Raw genomic sequence first — 15,411 nt, forward strand, 5'->3', positions numbered from 1 at the left:
CCTCCCGCTAGAAATGAGAACACATTTATTTTCCCGTTTATTTAACACCCACCCTACCCCTGTCCCACTCGTGTCCAACCCGACTGGCCCAGGCCCGCACAGGGCGCAGCAGGGAGCCGGTCCTTCAAAGCAAACCCTAAAAATAAATAAGCATGGGTCTCCGCAGTCCGGGGGCTGACGTCCGGTGGCTATCCAGGTCCGAGTCAATTCACTAGCAGCGAATCCTCCTCCGAGGCATCCCTGGAGGAAGGGCAGTGTCAGCGGAGGCAGAAGGCATCAGTTCCCTCCGGCCCGCTTCCCTTCCCCCAGCCAATCTCCAACCCGGCCTCGAACCGAACCTGCCGCAGCAGCAGAGGAGGCTGCAGGCGGAGCCGCTCCCGCGGCGGAATTTGCCCGAGGTGGGGCTGTCCTGGCACTGCGCGATGTAGGCCTGGAGCTCGCTCTCCTCGGCGCCCGCCCCGCCTGGGTGCTGGGGAGAGATGCCCAGACACCGACATGAAAGTGGCCTCCGCCTCCCAAAGCCCTTGAGCTGTGCCCTCCCCTCCCCCTCCTCTCCAGCCATCTGCATCTCCTCTCTGTTCCTCGTGGACCAACCAGGCTCCCACCTGTGGGCCTCTGACTTGCCGTGCCCTCCACCTGTTGTTCCTCACGGTTCGCTTCACACGGAGACGATCCTTGACCACTGAATGTGTGCACACCCTGCATATCGGTCAGTTGCTGCCCTCTGCTGTGGCTCCAGCGCCTGGAGCCTTGCCTGACACAATCTGGATGCTTGACAACCATCTACTGACTTGAGTACACACAGTGGGAGCAAGGTCTAAGCTTGTACACCCAAGGCTGACACACGTGTGTGATCTTTCAGTGCTAGAGCAGGACCGCCAGGCCTCCTCAGTGACAGAAGCATGCCTGTGGGATGGCTGTATCCGTGCCCGGGCACAGCGGGGTGCACACCTGCATTGCCAGCTGGAGTGAACATTCTAGCTTTCAGCTGAGCCTTCACCCCTCTCAACCTCATGGGGCCACTCTCTCTTCTCCAAATCCTTTTTGGCTCTAGGTTTTTGCTTTGGCTCCTTCTCCTGGTGCTCCCTCTCTCTTGGGGTTCCTGTCTCACCAATCCAGAACTTTATGAGATGATGGAAATGTTTGATCTCTCTGCTGTCCACATCTGGTAGCTACTAGCTACACTGGCTTTTGGGCACTTGCCATGTGCATGGTATGAGTGAGGAACTGAATTCAGAACTGTATTTCATTTTAGTTAAAGTCAAAATTCATATAGTGACATGTGGCTAGACATTAGTACTGGACAGCACATTCTAGAAACTTTCCTGGGCTCACCTCAATACCAGTCTAAAGCAGGGGTCCTCTGTAACTTTCCATACTTCCATTACACCCGTCGTTGGTCGGTCATCATACTTCCGTTTGTGCACCAGACTGCCTGCGCAGTGGGCTTGGACAGACCATGTACACCTGCTTTCCAGGATGCCCAGCACCCAGCACAAGGTTTGGCATGAGATAGGTCCTCAAATATGTTTGCCAAAAGATTCTGTCTACCTGCCACCCCATGTTCTGCTCTGACCCCCACAACCTGCAGGACCACCACCATTCCCCAGACCCAAACAGCCCCCACAGAACAGAGTGGCTGGAAGCAGGGCTTTTGGAATCAGATAGTCCTGGGCTAAGCCAGACTTCACTGCTTGCATAGAAGCTGACCTTTGGCAAATCCCTGAAACTCTGTGACTTGGTCTCCCTGTTGGTCAAAGCAGACGCAGGAACCCTGCCTGGCCCCTGATTCTGAGTCGCCCTCTCCTTTGGCTTCATGGAGTCTCCCTCATTCTCTTCCTGTGTCCTCTCCTCACCCCACCATGTCTTCCCAATACAACTGCAAGGGCTTGGAGCCCCAGTCGGGGCCTGTGTGTGTGGGTGGGTTGGTCCATGGGGAGGCCGGCCGGGAGGGGGCGTGCAGGCCGGCGGCTGACCTTGATGGTGTCATAGGCCCCGGTGATAAGCGCGATGAAGAGGCTGAGCACCATGTAGATGAAAAGGCTGATGAAGGAGTACAGGTAGAGCTGGGAGAACAGCCAGACCAGGCTGCTGCGGCCCTGCTGCGCCTGCATCGCCGCGAAGGTCACGAACATGTCATCCCCGTTGATAAGCGAGAACAGGCACTCTGACACCATGGACAGTGAGCGGAACTGCCGGGGACAGGGAGTTATGGGGTCACAGGGGGCTGAGGGCATGGCTGTCAGAGGGGACGGTGGACAGAGGACCAGCAGGCACGACGGGGCCACCTGGGGGGGTGTCACTGAATAATGACAAGGTCACAGGGTCAAGGGCAGGATCAGCAGGGGTCAGAGAGACAGTGGGCAGAACTGTTGCTGACCTGCTGGTCAGATAACACAGGTCGAGATAGGTCATTCAGTGTCACCAGGTCAACAACAGATAAACCAGGAGTCAGAGGGCTTAAAGTGAGAAGGGGTGCCAGGGACTGGGTCACAAGCACCACCCCCTGGTCCTGGCCAACCCCTACCTTCACGTGGTAGGGACCCAACACGATCCAGCCACAGAAGCAATAGCCCAGGTAGATGACAGCCACGCAGCAGCAGAAGCGCATGACGCTGGGCAGGGCCACTCGCAGTGTGGCAATGAGGATCTGTGGGCAGCAAGTAGGGGACAGCTGTGAGGGCATAGCCACAACCCAGGTGGGCGTGCGGATGGGACGAAGAAGGCAGGGCCTGTCTGAGGGCACACTGGGGTGACCACAGAAGCGAGGGGAGCTAAGAAGGGGCCAGCTGGAGCTGAGGGGGCCCCATGGCTAGACCCAGCGGGGTGGGTATGAACGAGCAGGCTTGTGCCCCTGCCTGGGTGCAGTGACAGGTCTGCCTGGGGTGGCCAGGTATGGGGAAGAGGCTCATGGCAGGTCCTCTGCAGGGGCTGGTGACTGTCATCTGTGAGTGAATTGATCTGGGGCTGTGGGTTGGAATTAAGGGAGAGGTGGCCGTGCGTCTCAGAGGCCCTGGCTGTGAGTCTGAGGCTTACATTGTACTTATGGAAGAAGGTCAGGTAGCGGATGACGCCGACCCAGACGAGCAGCGTTGAGGTGCCCAGGAGGATGCTGCAGACGTCGTAGCTTGCCAGGTTCTAGGGGCAGGAGCAGTGTCACCCCCATCAGGCCTGGCCCTTCCCTGGGGATGTGGCCCCGCGCAGGCATCAGCAGGGATGGGGGAGAAGGGGACCAAGGTCTCCGGGAGCAGATGATGGGGCTCCGGGCAGGGTGTGGGCAGGACCCACCTTGGCTTCGATGCCAATCTTCATGATGGTGCCGGAGATGGTGAGCACATCGCTGGTGACCAGCAGGATGTACCAGCCATTGACAAACTCCAGCCGCTCCCACAGGCTGATGACCCGCCCCCGCTGCCGCCTCATGAACCTGACGAACTCCTGCAGGAAGAGGCGGGCGGGGTGGGGACTGATCCAGGCACAGGATGCTCACCACTGAGGCCCTGACCTTCCCAGAGCCCGGCGGGGCAGGGGGCGGCTCTCACGTTCTGCAGCAGGAACCCTCGGAGCAGCGAGCGGGCGCAGAGCAGGAAGGAGAAGGCGCAGGTGAGGATCACCACCACGTCAAACAGGAGCCGGAAGCTGTTGTCTCCTGTGGGGAGGGGGCCAAGGGCTAGGCTGTGGTGGGCAAGGCAGCTGGGCCAGGCCTAGGGGGCTAAGGGGCTGGTTTTGGCTGGTCAGCGGGTTCATGAGTTTCTCTGGGTGAGTAGGGAGCTTGGTCCGTGCTGGTCTGGGGCTCAGGGGCTCACCGTGGCCAAAGACGCTGGGGTGCTTACACTCCTGGATGTGGGCCTGGGTCTCCAGGCTGATGGGGATACGCCCACTGTGTGCCTTATTGTCAAATGTGATCTGCAGGGGTGCGGCAGGACAGGAGGGGGAGGGTAAACCTTGGTAGACCCAGCTCCCAGACGATAGATGGTCTCTGTAGCCCCTGCTTCCCCTATCACCCCCATGCTGCCCATGGCCAAGGGTCCCTAGCTTCAGAGCTCAGGAGCCCTATGCCTCCCACCTGCCAACCCCATCACTGGCACACCTCAGGCACCGTGGGCTCACCAGGATGCTGAAGGTGTAGCAGTCTGGGATTTCATTGTTGATCAGGCTCTGGAGGTTAATGGTCTTTAGCTGGAAGTGGATGGTGACGTTGATCAGCCTGGGGGGGAGGCTTGGGTGAGGGGGAGGGGGCTCTGCCTGTCCCTCTCACCCCCCCCCCCCCGGGCCAGCGCTCCTGCCCCACCCTGACTCTGCAGCTGGCAGAGGAAGTGTCACGTGGCAGGCATCCTCCACCTGGGGGAAGTGGCTGTGGGGAACTACCCCCCCACCCCAGGATGCCTGGAGTCCTGCCTCCCCCACCCTCGGCCCAGCCCTGGGACAGCCCCCTTCATCAGGCAGTACTTGTGGAATTTGAGCGTGAGGTTCTTGTAACTGGTGATGCCATCCGAGTGGGAGAAATCATCAGTGGGCGGCACAGGGGGTCTCTCAGGGGGGTCCACCCGGATACAGTCTGAGGACAGGGAGTCAGGGAAGGGACACTGGGGGTGGGGGAGGCACAAGCAGGTCTCCCCAGAGTCCCCGACAGCCCCCTTCCCTACATCACTTCCCTGTTTGTAGTTGAATATTTGCTGTTTGCTCCTGCTGTCTCCCCTGAGGGTAGGGCCCAGTCTGTCTCATTAGCTACACGTACCCCAGTGCCTGGCATTCAGTGGGCTCCCAAATGTTTAGTGAATTAATGACACTGAGATATAATAGCTCTTTCTGTTTGCCAAGCATTCTTCTAATCATCAAATTATTAACGATCACGAGAACCCCACCTCCCAGATGAGCAGGAGGCAGACTGGGATTTGAGTCCCAGCAGCCGGGGCTCCCAACAGCTGAGCCCTACCCTGCCTACTCACCAGTGATGACCATCGGGTCGATGTCAAAGGTGTCATTGGCTGGGTCCACGTGGCCCCAGCGGTAGTACCGCTGGCAGAGGGCCAGGGCTGAGCCGTTGGCCCAGGGGCCGCCCCCGCCCCGCACGTAGGCGTACTGGCCCAGGGACACATCGGGGAGCATCAGGTACTGTGGGCCAAGAAAGGGAGGGTCCATCAGCCCTGGCCGCTCTCCCCCGTGGGCCCACCCGCACCCACTTGCTCCTGGCCACCCGCACCTGGTTCACGGCATGGAAGATGGCCTGGTAGAGCTGCTCCCGCGTGTAGGCTGCAAAGGTATCGTCCACCCCGTCCGAGTAGCCCAGCAGGAAGAGGTGCCGGAAGGCAATGGTATTCTCCTCCCGGAAGGTCACTGCCAGCTGGTTGCTGAGTCCAAACAGGATGAGCTGGTGGGAGGGACAGGGAGGACTGGTATGGCTGGGATGGGGCCTCCCATGGTGCACGAGTAGAGGAAGAGGAGAGGGCCCACCCCATAAAGGCATGCACACCTTACGTCCCCAAGGTGCTGCACACAGTGGCTGCATATATAACTCCCAGCAACAGCTAACATTCATTCTGTGTTTACTGGATGCTGGGTTCTGTGCTAAACCCAAACTTCCAGGGTAAGTACCACTATTGGGCCATGTTACCAAGGGGAAATAAGCGTGGTAACACGCCCGAAGCCACAGCACTAGACCAGAGCTCCTTACGGCAGGGGCTGGGTCTGATTCACACTGGAGTCCTGAGAGCCCAGCGCAAGGCCTGGCAAGGGAAGGAGGGACAACTATCTCTTCAGCCACTGAATCAGTTCCCTTGGGAGTCAGCACAACATCAGACCGCCAGGGTCCAAGGGCCAGCTCCCAGTGCTCATTTGCTGTGTGACTTTGGATGAGTCCCTTAAACTCTCTCGATCTCAGTTGTCTCATCTATAAAATGGGGCGACAGCAGTTGCCAGGACCTCAGAGGGCATCTGTGAGGTTAAAATGAGCTGCTCCCATGCAGATCTCAGAGGTCTTCCTGATTGATCAGTGTCACTGTCACTATCAGTACACTGCTGTGGAGTCAGGACTAGGTTCCGGCTCCAAGACTCTCCTTCAAGGAAAACAGCGGCCACAAGGACCATCCTGCTGGGGCCCCTAAGGGTCTCACCTGCACAGTGACCACCAAGATCTTCACCACTTGCAGCATGAGCTTGAAGGGCTTACGGCCCTTGGCCCGAAATTTGTCACAAGGACTCATGAAAAAGTACTTGAGACGGCGGCGGAGGTCCTCCTCTTCCGGAGGGGTGGTAGGGGCCGGAGAAGCCTCCGCCCGGGTCCCATACCCAGGGCTGGGGGTCAGGAGGCGCTCTGTCTCTGTGGGATGGGAGAGGGCAGTGGGGACCAGGCCTAGGCAGGTTCACCTGCCAACTGGGGAGGCAGGTCCTATCCTCCAGCCAAGAGAGATCTGAGAGATCTAAGGAAAACAGGAAAATCCGCAGCGTTGTATGGATACGTGCAGCAGTGCTGCTCAGAAGTTACAAGTTACTTAAAAGGGCCTGAGTTGATTCCTGACCCTGCTGCAGGGCACTCAGCCGCCCTGAGCCTCAGCTTCCTCCTCTGCAAAATGGGGCAATAAAATCTCTCACCAGGACGCTGAGGACTTGATACTTACAAAGCACTGAGTCTCTGAGTCTCAATAATTCCACAGTGAATAGAGGCTATTCTAAGCATTGCTTACTCCCTTCCATTCTGACCAGCCTAAGAGGGAAGTCCAAGTTTTCAGCAACTGCTGGGGTCAAAGCTGATCACAGCAGTCCAGAACTGTCCCTGACACACACACACACCTCCACTGGGAGAACCCTGCTTCTTTCCAGGGCCTGGCTGGTCCCCTGCCTGGAGCAGCCACCAGGATGAATGTGGGCACTGTCAGAACCTGTCCTGCAGGAAGGGCCAGCTCTTGGCTGGTCCCTCTGGAGCTCAGATGCTGTAGTGGTTGCTTACCAGACAGTCGGATGGGAAACTGGAGGCTGGACCACCTCCCAAGCTAACCCACCCCAGACTCTACCAGCCAGGACACCTTTCAGGTGTCTCCAGTTGGCTTAAGAAGGGAAGATCAACACAAAGCGTCTTCCTCCAGGCTCCCCTGCAGGAGGCGACTGAGTTCAGGAAGGTTGAGCTGGGTGTGGAGGTCTGAAATTGAGTTAGGCGCCTGGGTTCAAGGGCTCAATTCCTCCAGTACTCCCCCTGAGTTTAGAGAAGCTGACGTTTGCCTCCTGGTTTGGGGAAGAAGGGCCTGGAAGTCACACGTGACGGGTAGTGAAGCTTGGGGCCCGCTGTCTGAGTTCCAGCAAAGCTAAGCAATCCGAATTTAGGCTCAGAATGCAAATCTTGGGACCCTCGCCGCCGCGAGTCGGAGAAGCTGGCGTTCCGCCAGCTACCTGAGATTAGGTACTCTGAGCAGGGCCTGAGTTCGGGAAGGGCAGTCTGGAGTCCCGCCACTCTGAGATCGGAGAAGCTGGTGCCCACCTGCCGCCCAGGTTCTAGGGGCTGTCTGCCCATATCGCCGCCACGGAGAAGCGGGGAGGTCAGCACGGGAGTTGAGGAAAGGGAAATCGGGAGCTCCGCAGCCCCAGGTCGGAAAAGCCGGCCGGCCGACCGCCGCCAGCGTTCGGGGACCCGCGGGGCCGCCCGCGCCCTCACCTGAGCCGCGCGGGCCTACGGGGCCTGCCATGCCGGGGCGGGGAGCGCCGGACGCCGGCGGGCGCTGCGGGGCAGCCGGGGTCCGAACGCCCGCCGCTGTCACTGCGGCCTCTCTCCCTCGCGGTGCAGCTTCAAACCCTCCCGTATCAGCTGACTCGCGCCCCAGTCATGTGACCAGGGCGGCCAGAGAGCCAGGTGACGGGATCCGGTCCCGCCCTCTGCGCCACGACGACCCCTGCTGGAGCAGCGCGCATGCGTGCCTTAACTGGCGCCTTGCAGCCCCCAGGCGGTCGCGAGGTCCTAGTGCCGACGGGTGGGAATTTGCTGGGGGATGGGCAGGCTGTGAGCGTGCCAACGTAGGCCTGGCTCGGTCATGGCTCTGTCATGCCCGCATCCAGTGCCAACCTCTTGACTTCTATGTCCAGTACTTGACTCCTTACCCTCTGGGGGATCAGGTGATGATCCTACATTGTATCTCAAATTCTATCTGCCGGCTCCATCCTCCCAGAAACCCTGCGTTACTCTCAACCCCTTCCGCTTCTGCGTCTCATCTGAACTATCATCAAATTTTACTTCATTTCCTAATTATCTCCTAAGTAGGAACGCTCTTAGTCCTATGGCTATCAGCCCGGCGTCCCCCAACATTCCTGGCCTGGACCACTGCAACAACCTCCCTGAGCTCAGGCTTCCATGCCTGGTCTCCCCGCCCCCATCCCACTCTCCACCCAGCAGCCAGAAGTGTTTTCAAAAAATAATTCATATCAGTTCTCTGTCAGAACCTACCAGCAGCTTCCCATTTCTCTGGGATGACAAGCAAACTCCCTACTTCAGTCTACTAAGGCCTTCTGTTCAGGCCTCCCCCTCACCTCCTCCCCAACTCATCTCTCAGTGGCCCCAGGGCCTTTGCATTTTCTTACCCTAGAGCATAAACATTAACAATACAGTCTTTGGAGTGCAGAAAATTGGGGTTTAAATCTAGACGCTCCCAATCACTTCTGTGTCTTCCAAAAAGTCCTTTGAATGCCATGTGCCTCGGTTTCCTCCTGTGCAAAATGGGATGCTCAGTCATAGTTACCTTCCTCATGGGACTGTTGAGAGAATTAAATGAGAAAATGCAAGACCATAACACAGTTCTGGGCAAACAGTACTGATGATTAAATTATTGGTTATAGGGAATTATAAAGCCCTTTCTCGGGAAAGCTGTCCCCTATCTAAATCAGAAGTCTTGTGCTTCTCGAATGTACCATGTAATTACTTTTTAAATTTTTTTTTTTAATTTGGGGGGGAAGGGTAATTAGGTTTGTTTGTTTATTTGTTTAATTTTATTTTTTAATGGAGGTACTGGAAATTGAAGCCAGGACCTTGTGCGTGCTTAGAATGTGCTCTACCACTGAGCTAGACCCTCCCCACAAATGTTTCTGAACTCAGTGAAGGCCAAGGCCATGCTTACCTTGCTCCCTGCTGAGACTGAGCCATCAACAGATGTTTGCTGAATGCATAAATGAGCCACCTCCTTTGTCCCATGGGGTACCTATAATGTAGGCTTTGAAGGGCTAGGGGTAAGTTAGGGGAGCAGATGGGGCAGGACAGCCCACATGGTTTTGTATCAGCCTCCATTATCAGCCCACTAGACTGTGAACATGCCAGACGTTCCAACATTCATGGAAAAGCCAAGTCCAAAAGGAAAGGATTCTGCTTAGACCACCTGCAGGGTGAGTCTGACCTTGACGGGTGACCAGGTCTGGGGGAGCAAAGAGTGGTGACTGCTGGAATCGACTGGAGTGAGACCCAGTCGGGGAAGCTGGGAGGTCTGGAGGAGGTCATGGGGGAAGCGAGGACACTGAGGTTCCAGAGGGATGGCTGGCTCAGGCCATACCTTCCCATCTCCCGAGGAAGAGGCTGTGCATTGGAGAAAAAAGAACAGGAGAACCACGACACAGAGCCAGGAGGCAGTGGGAGGATTTTACTAACTGCACAACATACAAGTTTCCCAGGCGCCTGTGGGTGCCAGCCTGCTCGTCAGCCATCCGGTCCCAGCAGTGCCCCTTGCTCCTGCACCCACTTGGGACTATCGCCAGTAGGGAGGACTGGGCTGACGGTGTCACGGGTGGGAGAGCCAGGCTCAGGGTGGGACTCAGAGTTGGGGTCAGGGCTGGGCACAGTATCCGGGTCGGGGCTGGGACCAGATCTGTGGTCAGGGCTGGCCGCAAGGTCAGAATTGGTTTCGTGCCCAGGCTCAGGGTTAGAAGATTTGACAGAATCAGGGGTGGGGGTAGATCTAGAGCCAGGGATGGTTTGGGGGTTGGGATTGGGGAGGGAGCCCAATACAGAGCCAGGGTCAGGGCCAAGGCCAGAGCTGGGGCCGGGGCTGAGGCTCAGGCCAGAGCCGAGCACAGAGACTGCATCAGGACCCAGGAGCGAGACCTGCCCCGGCCTCAACATGGAAGCAGGGCTGAGGCCCAGGCCGGCGGCAGCAGCCGCAGCTGCAGCCGCGGCAGCGGCCGCGCCCTCATGCACCCGCTTGTGCTTGGTGAGGCTGGAGGCTTGGCCGAACGCCTTGCCGCAGAGCTGGCAGCGGTAGGGGCGCTCGCCCGAATGCACATGCAGATGCTGCAGGAGCGCCGAGCTCTGCCCAAAGGCCTTGGAGCAATGGGGACAGGCGTAGGGCCGCTCGCCCGTGTGGATGCGCAGGTGGTGCTGCAGGTTGGAGCTCTGGCCGAAGGCCTTGCCGCAGTGGGGACAGCGGTACGGGCGCTCAGCCGTGTGCGTGCGCTGGTGCTGTAGCAGCGCCGAGCTCTGGCCAAAGGCCTTGCCGCACTGCGGGCACGGGTAGGGCCGCTCGCCCGTGTGCGTGCGCAGGTGCTTCAGGAGAGCCGATCCCTGCCCGAAGCCCTTGGCGCACACCGGGCACTTGTGGGGCCGCGGGCCGCCGTGCGTGCGCAGGTGCTGCGCCAGCAGCGAGCCGTGCCCGAAGGCTTTGCCGCACACGGGGCAGTGGTGCGGCTTCTCGCCGCTGTGGCTGCTGCGGTGCTTCAGCAGCGTGGAGCGCCAGCCGAAGGCCTTGCCGCACGCCGCGCACTGGTAGGGCCGTGCGCCCGTGTGGATACCGCGGTGCTGGGCCAGCGTGGCGCCGTGGCTGAACGACTTGCCGCAGTCGGGGCAGCGGTACGGCTTCTCGCCACTGTGGGTGCGGCGGTGCTGGCTCAGCCCCGAGCTGCGGCGGAAAGCTCGCCCGCAATCGGGGCAGGAGAAGGGCCGGGGCGGGCTGGCAGGTGCGGGGAGCACCGCTGGGCTGGTGGCCAGGACCTCGGGGGTGGCAGTGAGGTCGGACGAGAGGGGATCCAGGTCTGGAGCAGCAGCCGGACTGAGGGTGTCACTGTTAGGGTCAAGAACCAGGGGAACGGGGCCGATGACGTCTGGGTCGTCAAAACTTGAAGACATGGGGTCAAGATCTTGGGGATCCAAGTCACGGGTCCCCGAGATGGAGCTCGGAGCTTCCACATCCGGGTCCAGATCCTCGGAGACAGGCTCCAGATCTTCATAGCTGGGGTCCACATCTTCAGAGACAGTGTTGAGGTCTTCCGGGTCAGGCTCTGGCTTTTCAGAAACTGGGTCTAGCTCTTCTGGGTTGGGGTCTAGGTCTTCTGAGTCGGAGTCAAGCTCTTCGTAAGAGGGCCTCAGTCCTTTGTGGCCTGGGTTCCTGACCAGGACGGAGCGCCGCATCCCTGGTGTGGAAGTGCCAGCCGCTTCAGGAGCAGGGTCTGCAGGATGAGGACAGAGGGTGGGTGGAGGTAGGTTCTGCGGAATAGGGGTTCTTTTGGAGCCTGGGCAGGGAAGGGAGAGGGGACCAGGCCACACCCCAGATCCCACTCCAGGACACACACACGATTTCTTCTCTTGTCTTGTACTGAGGGAGACTTTCCATTTGCCCCTACCAGGGCAGGGAGAAGAGGAACCCTAGTGGGACATGAGGGGCCCCTCCTTACTCAGCCCCACACCTGGATGGAAGTCATGGGTCCCAGCACTAGAGGTCCCCAGTACCCAGCTCCATGGCTCTGCCCCTCTCTCCATCCTGGGTTCCTCCTCTCCTGGGAAGCTTGGGTCCTGTGGAGGAGAGAGTCCTGGATGCCTATCCCCTGGACCATGGCCCCTTCACGGGAAGAGTGTGGGTATCTGGGATCATGTGCTTGTCACTAAGTACATGGCCTGAATCCCATGGTTGAGGGTGACGTATCTGGGGGTCCCTGGTAGGGAGGGTGACCTCTGGCTCACTTCCTAGAGTGGAAACATCCTGACCTCTGAAGCCTTGATCTGGGTGGGGGTGGGGGGGTGGCAAACAACATCTGGTCCTCCTCCTGGGTCACTGGGGGAGGGGAGGGAGACCTTGGCTCACTTCCCAGGGAGGATACAACCTGAATCCCGAGCCTCACAGTTCTGCGATAGGACTAAGTGTCCAAACACCTGGGTTCTGTCTTAGATGGAAGACGCTGACCGCTGAGTTCTACAACTAGAGTGAGGATGGTGATGTAATACGTGGGACCTCTGGAGGGAGCAGGGAGACCCATGGACTCATTAGCCAGGAGGGTAAGGACAGGTGTCCATATACATGTTTGCCCAACTAGATAGAAGAGTCTGAATTCTGACTCCTAACTGGGAGGTTGGCAAAAAATACCTCTGGCTTCTCTTGGGTTACTGGGGGGACACCTGGGCCATCTCCTAGGAAGAGAGTATTCCTGGATGATTGACCCCATGGCTGAGGTATGGGGATGGGTGTCAGGAGACTTTGGTAACTTCGTGGGAGAATTCTAGATCCTGAATTCCAGCTCCATGGCTGGTGGTAGGGAGGGGGATGGACAAACAATAGCTGGGACCCCTTCTGGGGAGCAGGGGGAGAATTCCCTGTAGTAGGGTGATGTCTAGAGCTACTCACCCCCTGACTAGACACTGGCAGGGGGTTGGGGGGCAAACAACAGATCTGTTCCTGGGAGGCAGGGGGACTTCTGGTTTTCCTTCTGGGGAGGGGGACATCCTGAGCCACAACCCCAGAGCCGGGTAGGGGGATGCAAACAGAGAGGGCTGAGTTCCTAGATCACCTCCTCAACCCAGATCCCACTTTGAAGGGTGGTGGGGTGATGTTGGCTCCCCTACTGGATTTCCCAGGGGTTGGGGGACAGAGGGTCCCTTAAATTGGCTCCTGAATTTCCATCTCTGAGCTGGAAGCCAGAAGGAGAAATAACTGGGGTCCTTCCTGAATTTCTGGGGGGAAGGTGGATGCCTGGATCACCTCACGGGTAAGAGGGCTTCCAGAACTCTAGATTCCAAGACTGGAGAGTGAGGGGAACAAGACCTGGGATCCTGGGGGTCAGAGGGAACCCCTGGATGCCCCTTTTGAGGAAGAGCCTCCTGAACTCCCGACCCCAGGCTGGAGAGTGGGGAGAACAATACTTGGGGCCCTTCCTGGGTTCCTGACGGGGCGGGGGCCCGGATCGCCTCCAGAGGAGGGGGCTCCTGAACTCCCACCCGCCCAGCTGAGGGGTGCCCCCCATACCTCCCGATGGACGGCGCCCAGCTCGGGCCGGGCCCTCCCCCGGGTCCGCAGAGGCGGAACGGGAGCGCTAGGCCCGCGGGTCGCGCGGCGCCCCGCATTGCGCCCGCGGCCCCGCTCTCCTGGGCCGGGGCGGGCGCGGCGCGGGGCGAGGGGGTATGGACCGAGGTCGCTCCGGGCCGCGCCCCGCGCCGCAGGGGTATCCCCACCCGCCCGCCCCCCATCGCGGCCCCCGCCCGCCCGGCCCGCTCGCGGGGACACTCACCCGGCGCCCCTCGCCCCTGCCCGGCCCGCCGCGCCCGCCGGCGCCCCCGGGGCCCGCAGGAAGCCCCCCGCCCGCCAGCCCCGCCGGCGGCCCCCTCGGCCCAGCGGCCCCGCCAGGCGCTCCCGGGGAGCGAGAGGGGCCGGCCGCGGGCCGCAGCGGGAGCTGCTGGGACTTGTAGTTCGCCCGGGCCCGCCTCGGCCGTCGCCATCGCTGCCCCCGCCCCCCGGGCTAGCCTTTGTCCCGGCCCGGCCACCTGGCCGCGCGGCCGCGCCTTTGTCTGCGCCGCGCGCCGCCCGCGCTGTCCCCGCCGCGGCCTCTCCTGCTCTGCGACTCTCTCAGCCCCTCTCCGTCCCTCTGCGCCCCTGCCTCTCTCTGTCTGTCCCTTTATCCCTCTGTTAGTGTGTTTCCCTCCGTTTCAATCTTTGCCTCTCTTCCTGTCCCCTTTTCTGCCTCTGTCCCTCTGTCTCTGTCTTGTCTGTTTTCCTCTCTCTCCCCTCGTCTCTGCCTCCCGCCCATGTCTGTGACTCCATCTCTGTTCCAGAAACACCAAACGTTCTATCTCTCTCTTGTAGATTGGCAGTGCACATCGGCAAAGCCAAGACGCAGAATTTTCAGACTTGTGTATCTTTGCCCAGTCTAGCCTTTGTTTCCCCGTAAGACTCCTCCTCCAAGGAAAAGAGCTGGGGACACCGAATATTTCCCTCCTCCTACCCAGTGGCGCAGTGCTGTCGCCAGCAGACTCCCCGTGCCTGGTACTCCCTCTGGAGAGGCCAGGGCCAGGCCTGGGAAGCACTCTGGGCGGACTTTACCTGGAGACACAGATCCCTGTCAAGAGGGAGTGAAACGCAGCCCCCGCAGCTGGCAGCTGGGCCGGGATGTTCTTCACTGAACATAAACAACGGTCACAAAATATAAACAATCATCACACAAGGCCACTCTGTGACCGCGTCTGAGCCGAGATAGAGACAAGGACACTTTGCAGCCACAAAAATGAATACACATCCTTCTCTGATGATGACTGCTGCTTCTTCCCAATGACAGCCCCGGGTCCATCCTCCCACCTCTGAGATAAAAAGCACCAATACCCCGTCACAGACCTGCCCCCTGCTTCCTGCCAGCACTAGGCTAGGGTTGCTTGTACTCGCCTCAACTCTCCTTAAAACTACCCAGCTCAAGCCTGAATCTTATAAGATGCCCTCCTGTCCCCCAATTACTCTTTCCCCTGTGGGATCTTCCTTGCTGGAGCAAGCAAAAAAAAAATTTTTTTTTGACTACAGTTTAGTGTCCGATGGTCTTTGGCTGGTGAGTTTTCAAACCACCTAACCTTGAATGCAGCCTCAAGCAAATGAGGCCTCCAGGAGTCTTTGCTCTTCCTTCCCGAACCTTCTAGATCTGTGCTGGACTTCTGGCCTGGGACCTGCTTGCCACCTCTCTGTGGAAAAGCTCTCAGCAGCTCTGAGAGACTTGAGATCGCAATTGGATTATGCCGCTGGTTCCTCATCCTGCCGCCTCCTGGCTGATCCCATTACAAATAATACTTGTAATGACAGCTGTCGTTTCTGTCTGCCCAGTATCTCTGTCAGCACCTTGTCTTCCCTCTGTGGAGCCCCCTTCACTACTCCAGATGGACCTGTGTCTAACACAGCCCCCAGCACCATGAGATCTAAACTTACCAATCAGAGAACCCCGCCCCCTGAACAATAATGAGGTCTGGGATGAAGCCATGATGCTGGAGGGTCTCATTCTTCCTCTGGGATCATGAGCTGTACACAGGGCCTCATTCAGCCTGTAGCCACCTTCCCTGGTTGTCTGGAAGAACAGTCTGCAGACTGAAGCCAATCTATAACAGGATGCAGAGGTGAGAGTTGGAGAGACAACCCTGGCTATATTGGTTGAGCTCCTGGATATAGCCACACCTGAAGCCAGAAGCTCTGTCTTTCCAATACCAGGAGCCAA

At 59.0% G+C, this 15,411-nt stretch overlaps 2 protein-coding genes across 6 annotated transcripts; both read right to left on the reverse strand.

Annotated features, from left to right (window-relative positions):
- Positions 1 to 8: 8 nt before the first annotated feature.
- Positions 9 to 7,815, reverse strand: MCOLN1 (mucolipin TRP cation channel 1). 2 transcript variants are annotated; one of them, XM_074350932.1, is made up of 14 exons: positions 7,646 to 7,812; positions 6,114 to 6,319; positions 5,204 to 5,371; positions 4,950 to 5,115; positions 4,450 to 4,558; positions 4,111 to 4,207; positions 3,807 to 3,906; positions 3,543 to 3,649; positions 3,289 to 3,438; positions 3,037 to 3,138; positions 2,528 to 2,650; positions 1,977 to 2,192; positions 339 to 469; positions 9 to 240 (listed from the first exon to the last, which is right to left on the reverse strand). In XM_074350932.1, the coding sequence occupies exons 1-14, from the start codon at positions 7,674 to 7,676 to the stop codon at positions 204 to 206; spliced, it is 1,743 nt and encodes a 580-aa protein (XP_074207033.1). In that variant the 5' UTR covers positions 7,677 to 7,812; the 3' UTR covers positions 9 to 203. The 2 variants fall into 2 exon arrangements, with proteins under 2 accessions (XP_074207033.1, XP_074207034.1); XM_074350933.1 differs by lacking the exon at positions 1,977 to 2,192 and having other exon boundaries at positions 7,646 to 7,815.
- A 1,773-nt stretch (positions 7,816 to 9,588) lies between these two features.
- Positions 9,589 to 13,610, reverse strand: ZNF358 (zinc finger protein 358). Of its 4 annotated transcripts, none has more exons than XM_074350927.1 (3): positions 13,456 to 13,599; positions 11,687 to 11,749; positions 9,589 to 11,406 (listed from the first exon to the last, which is right to left on the reverse strand). In XM_074350927.1, exons 2-3 carry the CDS (start codon positions 11,694 to 11,696, stop codon positions 9,665 to 9,667), a joined length of 1,752 nt encoding a protein of 583 aa, XP_074207028.1. In that variant the 5' UTR covers positions 11,697 to 11,749; positions 13,456 to 13,599; the 3' UTR covers positions 9,589 to 9,664. The 4 variants fall into 4 exon arrangements, with proteins under 4 accessions (XP_074207028.1, XP_074207031.1, XP_074207029.1 ...); XM_074350930.1 differs by having other exon boundaries at positions 11,644 to 11,749; positions 13,456 to 13,586; XM_074350928.1 differs by lacking the exon at positions 11,687 to 11,749 and having other exon boundaries at positions 13,456 to 13,610.
- Positions 13,611 to 15,411: the final 1,801 nt, after the last annotated feature.

The sequence above is a fragment of the Camelus bactrianus genome, chromosome 22, assembly GCF_048773025.1.
Source record: "Camelus bactrianus isolate YW-2024 breed Bactrian camel chromosome 22, ASM4877302v1, whole genome shotgun sequence".
In the NCBI taxonomy this organism is placed as follows: Eukaryota; Metazoa; Chordata; class Mammalia; order Artiodactyla; family Camelidae; genus Camelus; species Camelus bactrianus.